The sequence below is a fragment of the Mya arenaria genome, chromosome 9 (genome assembly GCF_026914265.1).
Source record: "Mya arenaria isolate MELC-2E11 chromosome 9, ASM2691426v1".
Taxonomy (NCBI): domain Eukaryota; kingdom Metazoa; phylum Mollusca; class Bivalvia; order Myida; family Myidae; genus Mya; species Mya arenaria.
In genome coordinates this window covers 243,107-269,453 of record NC_069130.1, presented here as the reverse complement: position 1 = coordinate 269,453, position 26,347 = coordinate 243,107, and the positions used below count along the sequence as shown (strand labels likewise).

Sequence of the window (26,347 nt, the reverse complement as noted above, 5' to 3'; positions counted from 1 at the left end):
GCTAAATAGTTAACGACGAAAATCGTTGTTAAATTTAGCGATAAACAGATAGCGATCGTTAGGATATTCGCTAATTTGTTTTCGATTGTTCAGAAGTTTTTAGCAATAGCGATCGTCAACATTTTCGTTAAACTAACAACAAATTTAAATCACCTCTTACCCTGATATCAAAAATTTAGCGACGGTTAACGACGACAAACAAAATGGCCGCAATAATTGGTGCTCAGAATGTAAACATCAGGAAAAAACGTGTTTATCGGCCAAATTTTGTATATAAAACTCTCACAGACAAGGAACTGCGTGCAAAGTACAGATTTGGTAAGGAATGGTTGCAATTTATAACTGACCAGCTTGAAGAAAGGCTCCGTAGACCTACCGGTAAAGGTTGTGCCATGGATCCCGCAGAGCAGGTAAATATTTATACCATTTTTTTTTCATTTTGGGTAAAAATTTCAATTAATCAGAGGAATTATAATTGGACTTATGTGTATATATATATACCTTTCAATCATTAATATTAACATGGACCTTTAATCAGTTAATAGACCCGTGATATTAATTGTTAATTTTATACTTATGCCAGAATGACAAAGCAAAATTTACCTTCCACTGTTGAAATTGAATAGTACAGTAGGTTTGTGTCATCTACAGGTAGATACAAGTTATCTACGATAAGATTCAAACAATGATTAATTAATGCATTGAATCAAATCGTAAAGTACCTTATGTGTCTTGCAATTTGAGTGTAATCCACAAATGTATACACGGTTTTCCTGGTGTTTTTATTTCTGTATCCAATTTTATGATAGCATTGATTATTTTTTTTTATTGCTAAACCGGTTTCGTAGTGTTTAAGAGAGGCCCGTCTTCAAATATTCTCAATACAAAAATCGGTGGAAAACAGAATCTCAAGAAATGAACAAAAAGTAAAGCTAAGGAGCGTTATAATTATTTAAATAATAGTACAGTTAGTAATATTGAGAACTGTATAATAAATTCGTAGAAAACATAAATGTATTATCAATGAAACAAAAACTTACGTGAAAACATACGTATGTTTTCTTACCCTCAGGTTTGCATTGCTCTACGTTATTATGCCACTGGGGCATTTTTCGATGTGGTAGGGGACACCATGGGGCGCGACAAGGCGACAGTTTGTCGCGTGGTAAAACATGTAACAGAAGGTCTTGTAGAGATGAAAGATCGCTTTATACGTTGGCCGACTAGAATGGACACCCGTCGCAACATTATGGCAGGGTTTGCGGATGTAGCTGGGATTCCAAATGTGATTGGTGCGAAATCATCCATATGTATTAAAAAATATAAAAATTATGAGTGTAACCAACATCACATTATCACTGATACGTTCATATGTTGCATTAATTTTGGTTCAATTCATTCATTTTTTTTTTAAAGCTGTTGTTAAATTTATCATTAATCTTAAAAACAAATATTTGTAGATGGATTAAAGAATTTCCATTCCGTTTCATAGTGATCAATTTATATTAATTATGCTCATTTGTAATAAAATGTGTTTCGACAACAGGTGCCATTGATGGATCACATGTTGAAATTACGAAGCCAGGCCCAACAGAAGAAAGGCCGTTCATTAACAGGAAGGGAAGGGCATCCATAAATGTAATGGCAGTTTGTGATAATAAAGGTACATAATATTGCAATACATTATTCAGGTGAATCCTGTTTTAATTGTTCACGTATGTGTTTATCATAAACTATCGTGTGTATTGCATATTAACTGAGTATTCCGCCCGATTTTGAAAAGTAAAAGTCTGAATCTGAATTTTCGCCTATTGGAAAGGATTAATATCATTTAGTGATTTGGTCAGAAGGACACTGACCTCAAAATCATGTTTTGTGTATTAACATCAGTATTTGAATTTATATTTGAAGATGTAGGATGAGCTGGGTCTTATGTTTATCAAGGTGAAATCCTTTTTTAAAAGATAACAATTAACTTGGTCATTTGACCTTATGATCCCATAATCAATCGTCTGTTGATAAAGGTCAGTGAATTAACCTTATTTTCAGGAAGATTTACTTTCATAAACGCAGAATGGCCGGGCTCTGCGCATGACAGTTTTGTTTTTCGAGCGTCTTCGCTACAGGACTTTCTGGAGGAAAATATTCATACACTTGAAGATGGTGTTCTACTTGCTGACAGCGGGTAGGTCCACATTAAAACTTTTGGGCAACACACAATATACACAAACATTTGAAAGATAAAAAAAATTGAATCTAATTATTATTACAACAGTATATCACACTGTTATAATGTATATTTCAAACCTTTGAATTCAATATGTTTATCACATGAGATCAATTAAAACATTATTAATACTCAGAATGAATAGTGTCATCTTTTTAACACAGTATTATTTTCAGAACTGATGATCTCCCCTGTTTCTTATCTGCTATGGTCCAATCTGAAACAACAAATTATAACATTATTAACAGCCACAAGATTAAAGTATTTCTCTCTCTTGTCTTTTTTAAGATATGCTTGTTCGCGTTACATGTTGACGCCGTACAGAGTCTCTGATACACCGGTGAAAACCAGATTCAACAGAGCCCACTGCCGTTCGAGGGTTGTTATAGAAAGAACATTTGGTAGATGGAAGAGAAGATTCTCCGTCATGTGCAAGAAGGTCTGTTTGATAGATTAATTTAGGTTATGTAATAATGCTATATATCTTAAAAAAAGGATATAAAAAAGGATATATATATAAGCTCGAAGCTTTGCCTATGTTTGTTAAGTTATTCAATTTGTTTTATATACTATACTCTAGGTAAGGAAGACACCCGCTCAAGCATGTAGAGAGATTGTCGCTTGCGCAGTATTGCATAACATTGCCATGTTGTTTGGTGAACCTGACGTTGATGACGGCGATGTGGATGAACTTCCACTTATACCCTATGTTGGTGGTGAAAATGGATTTGCCATCCGTGACCATATTGCGCAGGCCTATTTTGGATAGGAACATTTCCTATTGGAAGGAAGCATGCAGCTGGTGCTATGTTGTTGTTTTGATGTAACAAAGTAAAGTTTATGTTACGTGTTCTATGCATTTCTGTTAACTGATCCACTTACCCTATTCGTCACAAACTAATGGAATTATGTCCATGTCATCCTTCCCCTTCAACTCTATTTGCAAAGCTTTAAACAGCTTCCTTTTCTCCCTAGACGTTGCGATCTTTTCCCTCAAAAGCTCCATCTCCAGCTCAACTTTTTTATTTTGTCCTTCGAACCATTCCAGTTGAGCTGTCTGCACCTTTTCCTGCAGAGATGTTCTGCAAGGATAACATGTTAATGAAAAAAAAACATTAATTAAAATTTAAAATTATTGTATCTAATAACTAAATAAAACAACATTTGCAGCGTTGCCCATCTATTGCTTATTCAGCTTGTATTTGAAACCAAGGTTATTGAAGGTAGTATCATCTTCATATTTAGACGAAAACATTCAATGCGATAAATACAATATTATTATGTCTATTCACGTCTTGTTGCATAAATATACAGCTACATATTTCATTCCAGAGTTCAAATAAGTTAGTATTCCATTTTAAAGTTAACAATTCCTTATATGTATAAAATTGCTTACTTCATTTTTTTCACTTGCTGATTACTCGAGGATTGCATTCTACTTTGGAATTCCTTGCCGGTGGACTGGCTTCCTCTGTCTAATTCTATCGTCTGATATGAGAAAGCAAATTAAGATATAGAATTAATACACATTGGATAGAATTATACTTTTGTTTTACAAGTCATGATTTTGGCTTCGTATGTGTGTACCTTACTTTCAATGTAATAAAATATATATCTTGCAGCTGAGTTTGACAGTAAGTTATAACCCTAAATAACACCCATTTAATTATATATTTTATTTCAGAATTTGTTTCCTCCTTCAGCCTCTAAATCCATTAACATTTTTAATACAGCCTAGAAAATAATTTTAATTTCTTACGTCCAAATCGAACACTGCACGTCTCTCTGCTTCTGACTGTAAATGTATAAAGCATACATCGAAGTGTACTATTTAAGAATAGGGTGTGATTACATGTTCACTCTTTAATGATCAATTGTTGATATATAATTCAATTTTAATTGCTAAAAATTAAGGTATTTAATTCATAAATGTATACATTATATCAACATGATAATTTACAATTGAATAAAATAAACATACATCTGATTCTGGTATGAAAATATATGTTATGTTTATTTTTTAAAGTTACATCGATGATAGATGAAACAAAGTTAAATTGAAAGGATAAAATAAAATCCATTGCATCTAATGTGCTGTATCGAAGCAGTTCAATACTAATAACCGTCTCAAAATTTGGATTTTATTTATACAATGGGTTATGGTGACCCATGTCAGGGCCTCAAATATCAAGGGAAGGCACTGTCATGAAATATAGAATTGCTTGATTATAATTTTAAATAAATAAATTAATAGATCTAAACAAAATGATATAAATGCTTGCAAAAGATACATTTAACATGTATCACATTTATTTGTTTACAACTGTTTGTGATTTAATGATTATTTCATCGTGTTAAAAATTTGTGACATTCGAATTTTAATAACATAAACCGGTTAAACCATTCTACAATCAAGTGGCACATGAATCATGACAGAAGTTGGCAAGCGCTGGTAGAAAAAATCGCTTTACTGGATAATATTTGAAGCTGCGACACGTAGCATGTATTTGCAAAGGTATGAACTTATGTCATGGACAATTGACTATGGTAAATTATCATGACATCTTTTCATTATTCAAGGATTTGTCATATTCACACTCCACATGGAAACAAAATGGAGGTAGGAATTCCATTTTCTATTTTTAGAACATGTCGAGTTCATTTGTGTATCTTTTTAGCAGACGGAAATATTTTAATAAGCATTTGATAGTGTAGAAATATATCTGTAAATAAACATGATACTTAATGAATCAAGTAGTACTTGATTATTAAATCTATAAATAAACAATGAATTAAGAAGTCTTATACCCTTCTCTGCTGCAATTGTGGTTTCTAGCCCACCAGGAATCCCACTGAAGCCTGGGTCTGCCTTATTGATGTTAATAAGGCGGAGCACCTCCTCGGGCGGTTTTTCAGATGGTGGTCCACCCCCTGTTCCCTTCAAATGCTTTCTTTGTTGCATTTCTGTTGACTTTGCAACCCGGTTCAAGTTGTGAAATTTGTTTCTCACATCTTTTCCTGTTCTTATCCCAACTCCAGCAAGTGAAACAGCACTTCCAATACATCCCACATCTTTTGTTTCGCATCTTGTGATACCTTTGCGTTATTTAATTTGTCCTTTACTTTTTCATATTCAGTTATGAGAATTTCCCTCTCATATGCACTAAAGTTGCAACCTCTTTTCTTATTTTTTTCTGACAATGACAAAGTGTTGTCTGCATGGGCAGCCATTATGTTTTTTTCAATGCATTGTGGGTAATACTTTATGCATTTAAATGCATTGTGGGAAAAAGCAAATGCATTATGGGTCAACCCCATTATACATTTGTCGCTTAAAATTTAGCGATATCGCTAAACTTCCTAGCGATATCGTTAAATAGTTTAACGATTATTAGTTAGCGATAGCGATAACAATAGTCTGAACAATCGGAATTTTAACAATTTGTTAGCAAGCGATACATAAAAAATGTAGCGATTGTTAATTTGACGATTCGCTAACTTTTAGCGACTTTCTGAACAATCGGGCCATTGATGTTATGTATCAAATATTCTAATTTTCCTATATAATCTCATATAACAAGTTCATTCCGTGACTCGCTGAATGAAATATTGATTTATGTTTTCATACGCAATCTTATTGTTATTTTTAGCTATGTGAACAATTCCAGAAACAGTTTCTTTAAAAAAGACCAGAAGTATGAACTTTTTATGTTAAATGTTTGTTAATTGTGAGTTCTTAAAATGGGATGCTACGAATACATATTTATTGCAATTTAGACATATTTTATCCTGACATACACTTTTATTATTGAGTTATGCTGTTAAGATATTAGGCAAAAGTCATGATGATTCAAAAGGGATCTCTTTCCCTTAACATTATTTTCCTTGCCCATGGAGTTGATTTGCAAAAGTACACGAACCAGTTTGATAATGCTTTTGTTTTTAACATATGAAATACTTATTTGTATTCAATGTCATGACTAAAACATGTTAATTTATTCCCCTTAAGCAATCGTTAACAGGTTTAACTTTTCAAGCTTTCGTACAGCCTAACAATATTTATTTTTGAGATATTTATAGCACTAACAATAATAAGTAGTATTTAATATATACATATTGCTATCATATTTTTTCATCGTATGAACACAGTATAGAAATACCCTATGTGAATGATACACATGTTCTTTTAAGGAACTGCACTTTTAACCTTTTTGTAGCGCAATGAACTCTGAATTTGAACTTTTAACTGAGTTCACCTAAGTCAAACGAAAAGTAAACGTGAGCTCTGGTTAAAAATGTTTTATTTTTGGGAAAAAATGACAAATTGCCTGTTTGAGGGGTTTAAGAAGTAGACAACTAGTGCGACATTAACGTAACCTTGAAGCGTTCTTAAATGGACTCGCTCAAAAAAATATTCTTTAACTGGCGAACAAATTTTCAATGGTTTTAATATAGTAACTTATATAACTATCTTCCAACTAATATATATCAGACAGATACGCAATAAATAATGCTTTTTTGTAATTAAACTAAACATATTATTATGCCTTGCGGTTGTTTAAATAGATATATCAGTAAAATACAAACTGATCGATCATTGTTTTCAACCAGTTAAATAATATTTCTATATGTTTCACTGTTCTGAAACTAAAGCCCGCTCTCAATTCCAAATCAAACGTCATCGCGCACCGTGCTTGGACACAATTTTAACGACGTCTTTACCTTCAAAACAGTGAAAATATCAATTTGATTTGTTCAGTGTTTCAAACAGTGAAATATCAATTAGCCACTGGAAAGCATATAGAAATGTACCGCTCTTACATAGAAGAAAACAATTATGTCCAATATCCGTAATTTTAAATACGCATTATTTTCTTGCTCTTATTATGTTATGTATGAACGGTATTTATTTCATTTAAACTTCTTATGACAAAGTACCATTGATATGAGGACTATTTTCCACAACACTCAAAATACTTGCTTTCAAATGTGAGTCCCTGTCAAATGTGAAGTAGTCTCTTTAACTTTAATGTATTACGAGAAAACAAAATTAATGTTGTTTTCCTTATCATATTAATCAACACTAATGTGTTTTTTTATTATACTGTCCAATCAGCACTTGACTTATGCAGAACTATCCGGGCTTGTCGCTATAAATATAAGGATGCTGTCAACTATAACAAACAACACAAGACGAATTTCAAGTTGATGAACACTTCTGAAAAAGAGCAAAAATGAACACAGTTGCTGTATTTCTGTTTGCCGTATGCGCAGTGCTGGCTGTTTGCTCAGGTATATTTTTATCACATACATAAATATTTTCCGATATCAAGTCTTGCTAATTAATCATATTTTCTTTTTTACGTGATTTAATGTGTGCTTTTTTATCATTCTTAGTTTAAATTTGACCGTTTGAAGTTTAAGGTACGTCATAACTAAAAAGTAAGTATATGGTGTGGTCCAGGATGCCGTTACTATATAACAAATTGAGAATGCTAATTTAGATTGATTTTTTGTTTAAGTCTGAGTGATACGCATACTTTATGTTTTTTTATTCAGTCAAATAAATGAACACAGGGAGTAAAAAGTATATTACTATCTCAGAGATTATGTTTTTGACTGGACCAGAACTTGACTGTCTTCTGGCCTGATGCAACATGGATTTTGTAAAAACTAACGAATCCATTCGGATTTATGCCAGTACATGAGCAGAAGTAGTTCGTAAAATTTTGAGCAAAGTGTTTATTTGCAAATATAATTAAGAGTTCCAAGAGTTTAACTGCTTAATTAAATTACTACACGATCTACTTGCAGCGGACTTAAAAAGATACGATTTCTGACATTGTAAACCGTCCATATACATCCGAGGTTGTTTTCGATAAAAATTGCCAAGGAGCTCCGAACGTAACGGTTCAAACCTTCAAAGAGAGTCAAATTTCTTAGGAGAAACGGGACAAACTTTATTTTTTATTTTTTTAATAAATATTATAGAAAAAAATGAATTTTAAAGTGAAAATCGTATTAAATGAAAACAAACACATGTTAAACGAACATAATTTTTGAGTAATAATCCTTAACTACTAATTTAATAATGCATTTATAAAAATGTTAATTACGGATAACAAGATTGTATTCGTGTATTTAATAGCTGAAAATACAAACAAATGAAATGACTGGTGGGTCCTAAATAATTAACAGTGATCAACCGTCGTCTCCTTAGGTAGAAAAACCGTGTTTTCTGCAACTTCCGTTCAAACTGCATATGGCATTCTTCATAAGAATCACTTTATTTCGAGATTTTATCATCCTTTTCGCTAAAATAAAACAATTGTACCAATTGTGGTACTGCTTATTTGGAAGAAAGACATGTATAGAAAAAACAATTGTTTGTGTAAAACATTTATGTAAATACGGATTGCTGTCATTGGTTATGCAATGGACATGGATGTTGTTAATCAAGAATGCGATCTATGACGTCGACACCGTCGATTTGTTCAACTATTTCTGTTTGATGCCACTTCTTTTCTCAAAAAGACGTATGTCACCTTTATTATAAAACGGCAGAGGATTGGTGACTCTGATGATTAAGGACGTGCACACCTTTTTCTTTTAACGTACTTTAATGTGTTCAAAAAAATCAATGCAAAATCCCGTATTCAGGACTGATAATAAAAAGAACAGTTTCTGAGCAGAACGTTCATTGTTTCGAGTGTAATATAACCGTTGGCAACCTGGTGTAAGTTCATATATAACATTGACGTCAGTTTGCACAACTTATATACCGACAAACGTGTAACAGAAAAGGAACATAATCTGGTGATGAATGTATAATGAGATTAAAATCATTCACATTCGTTGCCTGCAATATGTATATGAAAAGCTACAGAAACAAGCTCAGTAGGCGAAAGTTTAACCATAAACCCCGTTTAATAGCACAGGGTAAACGCATATACAGAGGGTATACACGCGTTTATAAAACTAGTAACTTTCTTGACCTCGTTTGATATTTGCTTTGTATTAAATTGAAACTCATGTGAGATCCTGTTGCCATTTCAATCAAATGCAATCGTAAACGGCTATTAAAAAAGCATCGCTTTTAAAACAATTAAATCAAGCAAAACCACCTTGCACACATTAAATATTAAGAAGGACAGTGTATTAAAGGTTCCGGTGATAAAAGATAAAAAGATAAAAATATAAGAAAAACATGTCATCGATGAAGAGCTGCCAGGACTTTTCTTTTATTTTCTCCCACTTCAAATAAGTAGATCTAAATATTTGGCCATGCTGGAAATCCGTACATTGCCAATGATCAATATAAAATTATTCCTGTGTGTAAACATATATTAAAATACATTTTTGTTATTCTTAACTGAGGTGGGAGAAAAAGCATATACCATTGTCGCTGGGTTAACCATGTTTTCACAAAAAAGTCATTTACGCTCGGGATGGGATGAACCTATCTAACGCACACCATCACGCAAACATTGTTGACAATTGTCTTCTGACTTTTCCACTTTCAATATATCTGATCGGTTTCACGACGCATTTTATACAATAACGATGGCAAAAAAACCCATAATTTCCTTTCAAACTACCAGCTTATGTACAATAGGTAGAGCAGATAAACAAAACATGAATACACATACATAAATCGTTCAAGTGTTCTAGTGGTTAAAGTTACGGGTTCGATTCTCTTCGGGATAAGTGTTCATGTTCTCTCTAAAAGTCATCATTTCTAAATAGAATGACTCATATGACATTTCAGCCATTTTCACAATTGAGTGAAAATAATATGTATTAACTAAACTTATCTTTTTGCACACCTCATCAGCCAAGAGACATGTGTTTATCTGCGAGAGATCGAGTGGTCCCATAACGTGTGCCGCTGGACAGAAAATGAATGTGTTAAACGCCTACTACGGAAGGACACACGGCAACTCCATCTGCAACAGTTCTCTTACATCCAACCAGAACTGCAAAGCTTCTGGCTCCGAAGCCAAAATTAAGACAGCTTGCCACAATCAACAGGTAAGTTAGTTGAAAGCCTTATTGATATTACCTCGATGATTAATTGAGTACGCAATTAATATAGGACGTATCACTCTCTTGTGTGCAATTTGGTAGTATCTAAAATGGCAGTCTGGTGGTAACTTACTCCGGGCAGCCATTCAACTGCCTGGCAATTTCCTTCTCTGTATTATGTCTAATTAAGTTTAAATTAATATGATAATCTTTTAAGAATTGATTTAGTCTACTCTATAGTGGTTGAATTTTCGGGTACTCCCGAAAAAGATGTTCCAGTGTTTCAATATGGTTTTAATTTTGTCATGCGATGAAATACATAATTTACCATTGAACCTGTGTGGAGTAGTATAAGTTTGACTGGTTGTTCACACTTGTGACATAATTTTATTTAATTAAAAATGTGTTTTATCATTCATCAGTCATGCAGCTTGATAGCAAACAACGGAGTGTTTGGAGATCCCTGCGTTGGAACGTACAAATACATTGAGATGGAGTTCGAATGTGTGAATGCATAAAACAACCGGACATATATATCAATGAAGATATGACGAAACTTCGAATAGAAAGAAAACGACAAAAGACTGGCTGGCCTCGAGGTGTTAGAAGATCAGGTGTTTTGCATCTTCCACCTTGGGTTTATACATCAAAGCCAATGTAGTATTACATAGACTTTATCACAATTTTGAAACAATAAAATATCATTTAAAACTGTCTTTTCTTAAGCTTATTCCGAGACAGAAGAGTTTTGTCTGCATGTATACCTTTTTAATTGCTTATATACAATGTATGGAAATTTAGCCAATTGAATTCGACATTATAAGAAGTATGTGACTATTTATTTAGATGAGTACTGATATTTGCATGTTTTACTTTTAACTTAAAACGTGTAGCCTAGTTGAGTCTTAGATTTTGTATGCTATAGTTTCAAGTCACGTATACAATCAGTCAATATGTGCGCATGCGTACCAAACGCTTTTACGTCGTAGGATTTAGGCCTTATATTACTAAAAACAAAATTTCAAATTTCGACAGAACTAAAGGCCCATAATCACAAAGTTAACAAAATTTCGAAATAGACAAAGACGAACCACTGTGGTTCGAGTCAGCGTCGAGGACGACGGAAATGACAATATGCTGATAGAGGATCCATACTTTTGTCCCCGCGTCATATCCTGCCGTCCATAGATGTCTAATGATAGCTTTAGAAACCGTAAAACAGACCATGATTTAAACTTAAAAGACAAAAGGTCAATTACGGACACGCGTCCGATCAGGCAGTTCAGGTCTGATCCTGGGCATAGTAATTATTGTAGTCAAAGCGATTACGATTATGACGATGACTATAATCCGTTTACCCTCCTTGACTCTGATGCTGACTAGGTCAACATGCTCATGAACATTATTCATACATGGTCATTCCTATATCATTGAATTTAGCCACTTGGAATGCCAACGGAGTCATGTCCAGCGCAAGTTATTTAAGCCACTTCTTGGAAACGAATACCATTCAGGAGTGTGGGCTTTCAGAGCACTGGCTATACAGAGCAAATTTGTCATTCCTCGATTCTATAAATAATAAGTATATGAACTATGAATTTCCCGATCCATACCATATTTTTGTATCAAAAAGGCACTTGATTGCTTTACATATTGTGAAATTTTAGAGGATCATGCAACAAATGTTTCTACCCATAGGCCGATAATCTGTAAACGTGCTCACTTCCTACCAATCTAGGAGCCGTTATCAACTGGCACAACGTCAAACTAAAAATATAGATTATTATAGGAACTTTCTAGAAAACAGCGAGGTCCTGCGTCTTGCGCTAGAACTACCCGTAGTTTCCACACTAGATAATGATAACATCTATTCGGGTATCGCTGTGATACTGAATGTAGCCACTGACTTGTTTATCCCTAGAGAAAAATTCAAACTGCATATAAAACCATAGTGGAATGAAAATCTTAAAACACTTCACAAAAAGATGGAAGTTGCGCGGGCAGCTTGGCTTACCAATGGACAGCAACGTGACGTCACTTTTCCAGAAGCTACAAACATTGCAAACAGTTAAAAGCAATATTTCGTCGAGCTCATGTTATGAAGTTCACGCAATTATTAAAAAAGAAGAAAACAGGTTTAATAGTGCCGCTGACCTTGATAACAATGAATTCTGGAAATAAGTTAACAAACACAAATAAAAAAGAACTTTACACCTGGCTTTGACATGAATTTTAATGGCAATAAAGTTTCATGCCCCGAACGTATTAACCAGGGATGGAAAACATGTGATGCAGTAACAAATGAAATTATTATGTATAAGGTGTTCTTTTGTCCATATTTTGAAAATGCACTATGCCGAATATTGTTCAAACTTATAAACCTTTAAGGTGAAGATCACTTTAGACGCTTGATTTTATCAAACCTGACCAATCATCTTAACATTTTAAGAGGATTCACCGAGCTCGACATCACTGATGAATGTCGAATCAAGTGTTTTGTAGTTAGTTAGTCTTTTAGTGTTGAATTTTGCAAGAAGTATAGATTGACATATACGCCATTGTAACCACAACACAATGATAAAGTAACTTTATTGCAACCAGGCGATATGCGTCTGTTACTGTCGAAATATCAGATTGAATGTTTGTGTGTATTGTAAATACACTCATGCTTTATATGTGTTTATAATGTTTATTTCTATGTGTTTTGTTGTTTTTTCTATGTGTATACTTTGTATTGCATATATTTGTAAAGCTATGCTGCTCTTCACCTATGGAGGATAAACATAATAAACTAAAAGCTATCGAAACACTAAACATTATAACTCAGATAAAAATTCAATCCTGTAAATATAACAAACTGATAAAAAAATCTTATTTAGTGAATAAAAATCGTTTTTTAACATCTAAGTGAAATGCATACATTTGTGTGTAAATTTGTTTTAAAAAGAACATGATATTTCGATGTTATTGAGAGAGTTAATTATAATGCGGTTCTTTATTATTATATTCCCAACAACTTAAAAGTGTTTCTGTGAATGAAAAAATAGAATTTAAACTGTTTTATAATATCATTCGGGTAAATACATTTTATATTGATAAAATGACATTTCATGTTGGCAAGGACAAGTGAAGGCTATGTAAACAAAAGTCATTTGTGTAATAAATGATTTGTACATGTATTAATTATTGACAATCACATGGACAAGGTATATTTCCTGAAAAGTCATGAAAGGTTTCGGGGCTTAGAGAATATTGATCAACAATTAATCAAGGGTATGACGGCTTAGCGAAATTGACCAACCAGTCACCACATGTACTGGGGCCATAGCGATAATGACCGACAAGTCACCACATATACTGGGGCGTTAGCGATAATGACCGAGCAGTCACCGCATATACTGGGGTCTTAGCGATAATGACCGACCAGTCATCACATGTATGGGGGCCTAGGCAATATTGACCGACCACTCACCACATGTACTGGGGGCTTAGGCGATATTGACCGACCACTCACCACATGTATTGGGGCCTAGTCAATATTGACCGACCACTCACCTCATGTATTAAGGCCTAGGTGATATTGACCGACCACTCACCGCATGTATTAGGGCCTAGGCGATATTGACCGACCACTCACAACATGTATTAGGGCCTAGGCGATATTGACCGACCACTCACAACATGCATTAGGGTCTAGGCGATATTGACCGACCACTCACAACATGCATTAGGGTCTAGGCGATATTGACCGACCACTCACAATATGTACTGCGGGCCTAGGCGATATTGACCGACCACTCACAACATGCATTAGGGTCTAGGCGATATTGACCGACCACTCACAACATGTATTAGGGTCTAGGCGATATTGACCGACCACTCACAACATGCATTAGGGCCTAGGCGATATTGACCGACCACTCACAACATGCATTAGGGTCTAGGCGATATTGACCGACCACTCACAACATGTATTAGGGCCTAGGCGATATTGACCGACCACTCACAACATGCATTAGGGCCTAGGCGATATTGACCGACCAGTCACCACATGCATTAGGTTCTAGGCGATATTGACCGACCACTCACAACATGTATTGGAGCCTAGGCGATATTGACCGACAAGTCACCACATGCATTAGGGTCTAGGCGATATTGACCGACCACTCACAACATGTATTGGAGCCTAGGCGATATTGACCGACCACTCACAACATGCATAAGGGTCTAGGAGATATTGACCGACCACTTAAAACATGTATTAGGGCCTAGGCGATATTGACCGACCAGTCACCACATGCATTAGGGTCTAGGCGATATTGACCGACCAATCACAACATGTATTAGAGCCTAAGCGATATTGACCGACCACTCACAACATGTACTGGGGACCTAGGCGATATTGACCGACCACTCACAACATGTATTGGAGCCTAGGCGATATTGACAGACCACTAACAACATGCATTAGGGCCTAGGCGATATTGACCGACCACTCACATCATGTATTAGGGCCTAAGCGATATTGACCGACCACTCACCACATGCATTAGGGCCTTGGACATATTGACCGACCATTCACAACATGTACTGTGGGCCTAGGCGATACTGACCGACCACTCACAACATGCATTAGGGTCTAGGCGATATTGACAGACCACTTACAACATGTATTATAGTCTAGGCGATATTGACCGACCACTCACAACATGCATTAGGGTCTAGGCGATATTGACCGACCACTCACCACATGCATTAGGGCCTTGGACATATGGACCGACCACTCACAACTTGTACTGGGGGCCAAGGCAATATTGACCGACCACTCACCTCATGCATTAGGGTCTAGGCGATATTGACAGACCACTCACCACATGCATTAGGGTCAAGGTGATATTGACCGACCACTCACCACATGCATTAGGGTCTAGGCGATATTGACCGATAACTCACCACATGCATTAGGGTCTAGGCGATATTGACCCACCACTCACAACATGCATTAGGGCCTAGGCGATATTGACCGACCACTCACCACATGTATTAGGGTCTAGGCGATATTGACCGACCACTCACCACATGTATTAGGGCCTAGGTGATATTGACGGACCACTCACAACATGTACTTGGGGCCTAGGCGATATTGACCGACCACTCGACACATGCATTAGGGCCTTTGCGATATTGACCGACCACTCACAACATGCATAGGGGCCTAGGCGATATTGACCGACCACTCACCACATGTATTAGGACCTAGGCGATATTGACCGACCACTCACAACATGTACTGGGGGCCTAGGCGATATTGACCGACCACTAGCAAAATGCATTAGGGCCTTTGCGATATTGACCGACCGCTCATCACATGCATTAGGGTCTAGGCGATATTGACCGACCACTCACCACATGCATTAGGGCCAAGGCGATATTGACCGACCACTCACAAAATATATTGGGGCCTAGGCGATATTGACCGACCACTCGCCACATATATTAGTGACTAGGCGATATTGACCGACCACTCGCCACATGCATTAGGGTCTAGACGATATTGACCGACCACTCACAACATGTATTGGGGCCTAGGCGATATTGACCGACCACTCACCACATGTATTGGGGCCTAAGCGATATTGACCGACAACTTACCACATGTACTGGGGGCCTAGGCGATATTGACCGACCACTCACCACATGTATTAGTGCCTAGGCGATATTGACCGACCGCTCGCCACATAAATTAGGGTCTAGGCGATATTGACCGACCGCTCGCCACATAAATTAGGGTCTAGGCGATATTGACCGACCACTCACAACATGTTTTGGGGCCTAAGCGATATTGACTGAATACTCACCACATGTATTGGGGCCTTGGCGATATTGACCGACCACTAACCACATGTATTGGGGCCTTGGCAATATTGACCGACCACTCACCACATGCATTCGGCCCTAGGCGATATTGACCGACCACTCAATACATGTATTAGGCCCTAGGCGATAGTGACCGACCACTCACCACATGTATTAGGCCCTAGGCGATATTGACTGACCGCTCACCACATGTAAAAGAGCCTAGGCGATATTGACCGACCACTCACTACAAGTACTGGAGGCCTAGGCGATATTGACCGACCAGTCATCACATGTAAAAGAGCCTAGGCGATATTGACCGACCACTCACTACAAGTACTGGGGGCCTAGGCGATATTGACCGACCATTCATCACATGTATGGGGGCCTAGGCAATATTGAACGACCACTCACCTCATGTTCTGGGGGCCTAGGCGATATTGACCGACCACACACCACATGCATTAGGGCCTAGGCGATATTGACCGACCACTCGCCACATGTATTGGGGCCGTGGCGATATTGACCGACCACTCACCACATGTATTAGGGTCTAAGCGATATTGGCCGACCACTCGCAACATGTATTGTGCCTAGGCGATATTGACCGACCACTTACTACATGTTCTGGGGTCCTAGGCGATATAACTCGACCACTTACCACATGTACTGAGGGACTAGGCGATATTGACCGACCACTTACAACATGTATTCGGCCCTAGGCGATATTGACCGACCACTCGCCACATGCATAAGGGCCTTGGCGATATTGACCGACCACTCACCACATGTATTGGGGCCTAGGCGATATTGACCGACCACTTATAATTTGTACTGGGGGCCTAAGCGATATTGACCGACCACTCACCACATGTATTAGGGCCTAGGCGATATTGACCGACCACTCGCCACATGCATTTGGGTCTAGGCGATATTGACCGACCACTCACAATATGTACTGCGGGCCTAAGCGATATTGACCGACCACTCACAACATGCATTAGGGTCTAGGCGATATTGACCGACCACTCACAACATGCATTAGGGTCTAGGCGATATTGACCGACCACTCACAACATGCATTAGGGCCTAGGCGATATTGACCGACCACTCACAACATGCATTAGGGTCTAGGCGATATTGACCGACCACTCACAACATGTATTAGGGCCTAGGCGACATTGACCGACCACTCACAACATGCATTAGGGCCTAGGCGATATTGACCGACCAGTCACCACATGCATTAGGTTCTAGGCGATATTGACCGACAACTCACAACATGTATTGGAGCCTAGGCGATATTGACCGACCACTCACAACATGCATAAGGGTCTAGGAGATATTGACCGACCACTTAAAACATGTATTAGGGCCTAGGCGATATTGACCGACAACTCACAACATGTATTGGAGCCTAGGCGATATTGACCGACCAGTCACCAAATGCATTAGGGTCTAGGCGATATTGACCGACCACTCACAACATGTATTGGAGCCTAGGCGATATTGACCGACCACTCACAACATGCATTAGGGTCTAGGAGATATTGACCGACCACTTAAAACATGTATTAGGGCCTAGGCGATATTGACCGACCACTCACCACATGTATTAGGGCCTTGGACATATTGAACGACCACTCACAACATGTACTGGGGGCCTAGGCGATATTGACCGACCACTCACAACATGTATTGGAGCCTAGGCGATATTGACAGACCACTAACAACATGCATTAGGGTCTAGGCGATATTGACCGACCACTCACATCATGTATTAGGGCCTAAGCGATATTGACCGACCACTCACCACATGCATTAGGGCCTTGGACATATTGACCGACCACTCACAACATGTACTGTGGGCCTAGGCGATATTGACCGACCACTCACCTCATGCATAAGGGTCTAGGCGATATTGACAGACCACTCACAACATGCATTATAGTCTAGGCGATATTGACCGACCACTCACAACATGCATTAGGGTCTAGGCGATATTGACCGACCACTCACCACATGCATTAGGGCCTTTGACATATTGACCGACCACTCACAACATGTACTGTGGGCCTAGGCGATATTGACCGACCACTCACCTCATGCATAAGGGTCTAGGCGATATTGACAGACCACTCACAACATGCATTATAGTCTAGGCGATATTGACCGACCACTCACAACATGCATTAGGGTCTAGGCGATATTGACCGACCACTCACAACATGCATTAGGGCCTTGGACATATTGACCGACCACTCACAACATGTACTGTGGGCCTAGGCGATATTGACCGACCACTCACCTCATGCATAAGGGTCTAGGCGATATTGACAGACCACTCACAACATGCATTATAGTTTAGGCGATATTGACCGACCACTCACAACATGCATTAGGGTCTAGACGATATTGACCGACCACTCACAACATGCATTAGGGCCTAGGCGATATTGACCGACCACTCACAACTTGTACTGGGGGCCTAGGCAATATTGACCGACCACTCACCTCATGCATTAGGGTCTAGGCGATATTGACAGACCACTCACCACATGCATTAGGGTCAAGGTGATATTGACCGACCACTCACCACATGCATTAGGGTCTAGGCGATATTGACCGATAACTCACCACATGCATTAGGGTCTAGGCGATATTGAACCACCACTCACAACATGCATTAGGGCCTTGGCGATATTGACCGACCACTCACCACATGTATTAGGGCCTAGGCGATATTGACCGACCACTCACCACATGTATTAGGGCCTAGGTGATATTGACCGACCACTCACAACTTGTACTGGGGGCCTAGGCGATATTGACCGACCACTCGACACATGCATTAGGGCCTTTGCGATATTGACCGACCACTCACAACATGCATTGAGGCCTAGGCGATATTGACCGACCACTCACCACATGTATTAGGGCCTAGGCGATATTGACCGACCACTCACAACATGTACTGGGGGCCTAGGCGATATTGACCGACCACTCACCACATGTATTAGGGCCTAGGCGATATTGACCGACCACTTGCCACATGTATTAGGGCCTAGGTGATATTGACCGACCACTCACAACTTGTACTGGGGGCCTAGGCGATATTGACCGACCACTCGACACATGCATTAGGGCCTTTGCGATATTGACCGACCACTCACAACATGCATTGGGGCCTAGGCGATATTGACAGACCACTCACCACATGTATTAGGGCCTAGGCGATATTGACCGACCACTCACAACATGTATTGGGGCCTAGGCGATATTGACCGACCACTCACAACATGCATTGGGGCCTAGGCGATATTGACCGACCACTCACCACATGTATTAGGGCCTAGGCGATATTGACCGACCACTCACAACATGTACTGGGGGCCTAGGCGATATTTACCGACCACTAGCAAAATGCATTAGGGCCTTTGCGATATTGACCGACCGCTCACCACATGCATTAGGGTCTAGGCGATATTGACCGACCACTCACCACATGCATTAGGGCCAAGGCGATATTGACCGACCACTCACAGAATATATTGGGGCCTAGGCAATATTGACCGACCACTTACCACATCTACTGGGGGCCTAGGCGATGTTGACCGACCACTCACCACATATATTAGTGACTAGGCGATATTGACCGACCACTCACAACATGTATTGGGGCCTAGGCGATATTGACCGACCACTCACCACATGTATTGGGGCCTAGGCGATATTGACCGACCACTCACCACATGTATTGGGGCCTAAGCGATATTGACCGACCACTTACCACATGTACTGGGGGCCTAGGCGATATTGACCGACCACTCACCACATGTATTAGTGCCTAGGCGATATTGACCGACCGCCGCCACATAAATTAGGGTCTAGACCGCTCGCCACATAAATTAGGGTCTAGGCGATATTGACCGACCACTCACAACATGTTTTGGGGCCTAGGCGATATTGACTGAATACTCACCACATGTATTGGGGCCTTGGCGATATTGACCGACCACTAACCACATATATTGAGGCCTTAGCGATATTGATCGACCACTCACCACATGCATTCGGCCCTAGGCGATATTGACTGACCACTCAATACATGTATTAGGCCCTAGGCGATAGTGACCGACCACTCACCACATGTATTAGGCCCTAGGCGATATTGACTGACCGCTCACCACATGTAAAAGAGCCTAGGCGATATTGACCGACCACTCACTACAAGTACTGGGGGCCTAGGTGATATTGACCGACCAGTCATCACATGTAAAAGAGCCTAGGCGATATTGACCGACCACTCACTACAAGTACTGGGGGTCTAGGCGATATTGACCGACCAGTCATCACATGTATGGGGGCCTAGGCAATATTGAACGACCACTCACCTCATGTTCTGGGGGCCTAGGCGATATTGACCGACCACACACCACATGCATTAGGGCCTAGGCGATATTGACCGACCACTCGCCACATGTTTTGGGGCCTAGGCGATATTGACCGACCACTCGCCACATGTATTGGGGCCTAGGCAATATTGACCGACCACTCACCACATGAATTGGGGCCTTGGCGATATTGACCGACCACTCACCACATGCATAAGGTTCTAGGCGATATTGACAGACCACTCACAACATGTATTAGGGCCTAGGCGATATTGACCGACCACTCACCACATGTATTAGGGTCTAAGCGATATTGGCCGACCACTCGCAACATGTATTGTGCCTAGGCGATATTGACCGACCACTTACTACATGTTCTGGGGGCCTAGGCGATATTGCTCGACCACATACCACATGTACTGGGGGACTAGGCGATATTGACCGACCACTTACAACATGTATTCGGCCCTAGGCGATATTGACCGACCACTCGCCACATGCATAAGGGCCTTGGCGATATTGACCGACCACTCACTACATGTATTGGGGCCTAGGCGATATTGACCGACCACTTATCATATGTACTGGGGGCCTAAGCGATATTGACCGACATCTAACCACATGTATTAGGGCCTAGGCGATATTGACCGACCACTCGCCACATGCATTAGGATCTAGGCGATATTGACCGACCAGTCACAACATGCATTGGGGCCTATGCGATAATGACCGACCAGTCACCACATTTATTAGGGCCTAGACGATAGTGACCAACATGTCACCGCATGTATTGTGGCCTAGGCGATAATGACCAACCAGTCACCACATTTAATGAGGCCTAGGTGACATTGACCGAACAGTCACCACATACATTGAGCCTTGGTGATAGTGATGGACCATACACCACATGTTTTAGGACCTTGGCTATATTGACCGACAAGTCACGACATGTATTGGGGCCTAAGCGATAATGAGCGACCAGTCAACACATGTATTTGGGTAAAGGTGATATTGACCGGACAGTCACCACATGTATATGGGCCTAGGCAATATTGACCGGACAGTCTCCACATGTATTGTGGACTAGGCGATATTGACCGACTAGTATCCACATGAATTCGGGCCTAGGCGATAATGACCGACCAGTCACCATGTATTGTGTCCTTGGCGATATTGACCGAAGAGTCACCACATGTATTTGGGCCTAGGTGACAATGACTGACCAGTCACCACATGCATTAGAGCCTAGGCGATATTGACCGACAAGTCACCACATGTTATGGAGCCAAGGCGATAATGACAAACCAGTCACCACATGTATTGTTGCCATGTCGATATTGACCGACCAGTCAACACATGTATTGGGGCCTAGGTGATATTGACCGGACAGTCACCACATGTATATGGGCCTAAGCAATATTGACCGACCAGTCTCCACATATATTGGGGCCTAGGCCACATTGACCGACCAGTCACCACATGCATTGGGGCCTAGGTGACATTGACCGACCAGTCACCACATGCATTGGGGCCTAGGCGATATTGACCGACCACTCACAACATGTATTGGGGCCTAGGTGATACTGACCGACCACTTACAACATGTATTGGGGCCTAGGTGATATTGACCGACCACTCACCACATGCATTAGGGCCTAGTCTATATTGACCGATCACTCGCCACATGTATTTGTGCCTAAGCGATATTGACCGGACAGTCACCACATGTATATGGGCCTAGGCAATATTGACCGACCAGTCTCCACATATATTGGGGCCTAGGCGACATTGACCGACCAGTCACCACATGCATTGGGGCCTAGGTGACATTGACCGACCAGTCACCACATGCATTGGGGCCTAGGCGATATTGAACGACCAGTCGCCACATGTATTGGGGCCTAGGCGATATTGACCGACCAGTCACCACATGCATTTTGGCCTAGGCGATATTGACCGACCACTCACAACATGCATTAGGGCCTTGGCGATATTGACCGACCACTCACCACATGCATAAGGGCCTAGGCTATATTGACCGATCACTCGCCACATGTATTTGTGCCTAAGCGATATTGACCGACCAGTCACCACATGCATTAGGGCCTAGGCGATATTGACCGACCAGTCACCACATGTATTTGGGCCTAAGCGATTATGACCGACCAGTCACCACATGTACTGGGGCCTAAGCGATAATGACCGACCAGTTACCACATGTATTTGGGCCTAAGCGATTATGACCGACCAGTCACCACATATATTGGGGCCTAGGTGACATTGACCGACCAGTCACCACATGCTTTGGGGCCTAGCGATTATGACCGACCATTCACCACATGTATTTGGGCCTAAGCGATTATGACCGACCAGTCACCACATGTATTTGGGCCTAAGCGATTATGACCGAACAGTCACCACATATATTGGGGCCTAGGTGACATTGACCGACCAGTCACCACATGGTTTGGGGCCTAGGCGATACTGACCTACAAGTCAACACATATTATGGAGCCAAGGCGATAATGACCACATGTATTGGGGCCTAGGTGACATTGTCCGACCAGTCACAAGATTTATTGGAGCCTAGGTAACATTGACCGACCAGTCACCACATGTTATGGAGCCTAGGCGATAATGACCAAATAGTCACCACCTTCATTGGGGCCTAGGCGATAATGACCAACCAGTCACCACATGTATTGTGGCCTAGGTGACATTGACCGACCAGTTACCACAAATATTAGGGCCTAGGTGACATTGACCGACCACTCACAACATGCATTAGGGCCTAGTCGATAATGACCGACCACTCACAACATGTACTGGGGGCCTAGGCAATATTGACCGACCACTCACAACATGTATTGGGGCCTAGGTGATATTGACTGACCACTTACAACATGTATTGGGGCCTAGTTGATATTGACCGACCACTCACAACATGTATTGGGGCTAGGTGATATTGACCGACCAGTCACCACATATATTGGGGCCTAGGTGACATTGACCGACCACTCACAACATATATTGGGGCCTAGGTGATACTGACCGACCACTCACAACATGTATTGGGGCCTAGGCGATAATGACCGACCACTCACAACATGCATTAGGGCCTAGGCGATAATGACCGACAACTCACAACATGTACTGGGGGCCTAGGCGATATTGACCGACCACTCACAACATGTATTGGGGCCTAGGTGATACTGACCGACCACTTGCAACATGTATTGGGGCCTAGGTGATATTGACCGACCACTCACGACATGTATTGGGGCCTAGGTGATATTGACCGACCAGTCACCACATATATTGGGGCCTAGGTGACATTGACCGACCACTCACAACGTGTATTGGGGCCTAGGTGATATTGACTTACCACTCACAACATGTATTGGGGCCTAGGTGATATTGACCGACCACTCACAACATGTATTGGGGCCTAGGTGACATTGACCGACCACTCACAACATGTATTGGGGCCTAGGTGATATTGACCGACCACTCACAACATGTACTGGGGGCCTATGGGATATTGACCGACCACTCACAACATGTATTGGGGCCTAGGTGACATTGACCGACCAGTCACCACATATATTGGGGCCAAGGTGACATTGACCGACCACTCACAGCATGCATTAGGGCCTAGGTGATTATGACCGACCATTCACCACATGTAATGGGGCCAAGGCTATATTGACCGACCAGTCACCACATGTATTGTGGCCTAGGCGATATATACTGACCAGTCACAACATATATGGGGCCTGAGCTATAATGACCGACCAGTCACCACATATATTGGGGCCTAGGTGACATTGACCGACCAGTCACCACAAATATTTGGGCATAGGGTACATTGACCGACCAGTCACCACATGTATTGGGGCGTAGGTGACATTGACCGACCAGTTACCACAAATATTGGGGCCTAGGTGACATTGACCGACCACTCACAACATGCATTAGGGCCTAGTCGATAATGACCGACCACTCACAACATGTACTGGGGGCCTAGGCGATATTGACCGACCACTCACAACATGTATTGGGGCCTAGGTGATATTGACTGACCACTTACAACATGTATTGGGGCCTAGTTGATATTGACCGACCACTTACAACATGTATTGGGGCTAGGTGATATTGACCGACCAGTCACCACATATATTGGGGCCTAGGTGAGATTTACCGACCACTCACAACATGTATTAGGGCGTAGGCGATAATGACCGACCACTCACAACATGTACTAAGGGCCTAGGCGATATTGACCAACCACTCACAACATGTTTTGGGGCCTAGGTGATACTGACCGACCACTTACAACATGTATTTGGGCCTAGGTGATATTGACCGACCACTCACAACATGTATTGGGGCCTAGGTGATATTGACCGACCAATCACCACATATATTTGAGCCTAGGTGACATTGACCGACCACTCACAACATGTATTGGGGCCAAGGTGATATTGACCGACCACTCACAATATGTATTGGGGCCTAAGTGATATTGACGGACCACTCACAACATGTATTGGGGCCTAGGTGATATTGACCGACCAGTCACCACATATATTGGGGCCTAGGTGACATTGACCGACCACTCACAACATGTATTGGGGCCTAGGTGATATTGACCGACCACTCACAACATGTACTGGGGGCCTATGGGATATTGACCGACCACTCACAACATGTATTGGGGCCTAGGTGATACTGACCGACCACTTACAACATGTATTTAGGCCTAGGTGATATTGACCGACCACTCACAACATGTATTGGGGCCTAGGTGATATTGACCGACCAGTCACCACATATATTGGGGCCTAGGTGACATTGACCGACCACTCACAACGTGTATTGGGGCCTAGGTGATATTGACTTACCACTCACAACATGTATTGGGGCCTAGGTGATATTGACCGACCACTCACAACATGTATTGGGGCCTAGGTGACATTGACCGACCACTCACAACATGTATTGGGGCCTAGGTGATATTGACCGACCACTCACAACATGTACTGGGGGCCTATGGGATATTGACCGACCACTCACAACATGTATTGGGGCCTAGGTGACATTGACCGACCAGTCACCACATATATTGGGGCCAAGGTGACATTGACCGACCACTCACAGCATGCATTAGGGCCTAGGTGATTATGACCGACAATTCACCACATGTAATGGGGCCAAGGCTATATTGACCGACCAGTCACCACATGTATTGTGGCCTAGGCGATATATACTGACCAGTCACAACATATATTGGGGCCTGAGCTATAATGACCGACCAGTCACCACATATATTGGGGCCTAGGTGACATTGACCGACCAGTCACCACAAATATTTGGGCATAGGGTACATTGACCGACCAGTCACCACATGTATTGGGGCGTAGGTGACATTGACCGACCAGTTACCACAAATATTGGGGCCTAGGTGACATTGACCGACCACTCACAACATGCATTAGGGCCTAGTCGATAATGACCGACCACTCACAACATGTACTGGGGGCCTAGGCGATATTGACCGACCACTCACAACATGTATTGGGGCCTAGGTGATATTGACTGACCACTTACAACATGTATTGGGGCCTAGTTGATATTGACCGACCACTTACAACATGTATTGGGGCTAGGTGATATTGACCGACCAGTCACCACATATATTGGGGCCTAGGTGAGATTTACCGACCGCTCACAACATGCATTAGGGCGTAGGCGATAATGACCGACCACTCACAACATGTACTGGGGGCCTAGGCGATATTGACCAACCACTCACAACATGTTTTGGGGCCTAGGTGATACTGAC

The 26,347-nt window shown here is 41.2% G+C and overlaps 2 protein-coding genes across 3 annotated transcripts in view; both read left to right on the top strand.

The window, feature by feature from the left end:
* Positions 1–343: 343 nt before the first annotated feature.
* Positions 344–3,079, top strand: LOC128203573 (putative nuclease HARBI1). Its single transcript, XM_052905042.1, has 6 exons — positions 344–410; positions 1,073–1,292; positions 1,547–1,663; positions 2,050–2,185; positions 2,516–2,666; positions 2,808–3,079. Exons 1-6 carry the CDS (start codon positions 393–395, stop codon positions 2,994–2,996), a joined length of 831 nt encoding a protein of 276 aa, XP_052761002.1. The 5' UTR covers positions 344–392; the 3' UTR covers positions 2,997–3,079.
* Positions 3,080–7,408: 4,329 nt separating this feature from the next.
* LOC128245662 (L-rhamnose-binding lectin ELEL-1-like) overlaps positions 7,409–26,347 on the top strand; it is a 53,189-nt gene continuing 34,250 nt past the window's right edge. Inside the window, exons 1-3 of one of the 2 annotated variants that reach the window (XM_052963876.1) lie at positions 7,421–7,519; positions 10,062–10,258; positions 10,675–10,956. In XM_052963876.1, coding sequence (XP_052819836.1) covers positions 7,462–7,519; positions 10,062–10,258; positions 10,675–10,770 — 351 coding nt within the window. In that variant the 5' untranslated portion in view covers positions 7,421–7,461 and the 3' untranslated portion in view covers positions 10,771–10,956. Of the gene's footprint in view, positions 7,520–10,061; positions 10,259–10,674; positions 10,957–26,347 lie in introns of those variants that run through there. The other variant, XM_052963875.1, reaches the window with a different exon arrangement.

What these genes read in the sequence shown, in the direction of transcription:
- LOC128203573 (XM_052905042.1), top strand. An exon ending in GGCAGTTTGTGATAATAAAG is followed by an intron (nt 1,664 to 2,049) that starts GTACATAATATT and finishes CCTTATTTTCAG; the next exon opens with GAAGATTTACTTTCATAAAC. An exon ending in GTTCTACTTGCTGACAGCGG is followed by an intron (nt 2,186 to 2,515) that starts GTAGGTCCACAT and finishes GTCTTTTTTAAG; the next exon opens with ATATGCTTGTTCGCGTTACA.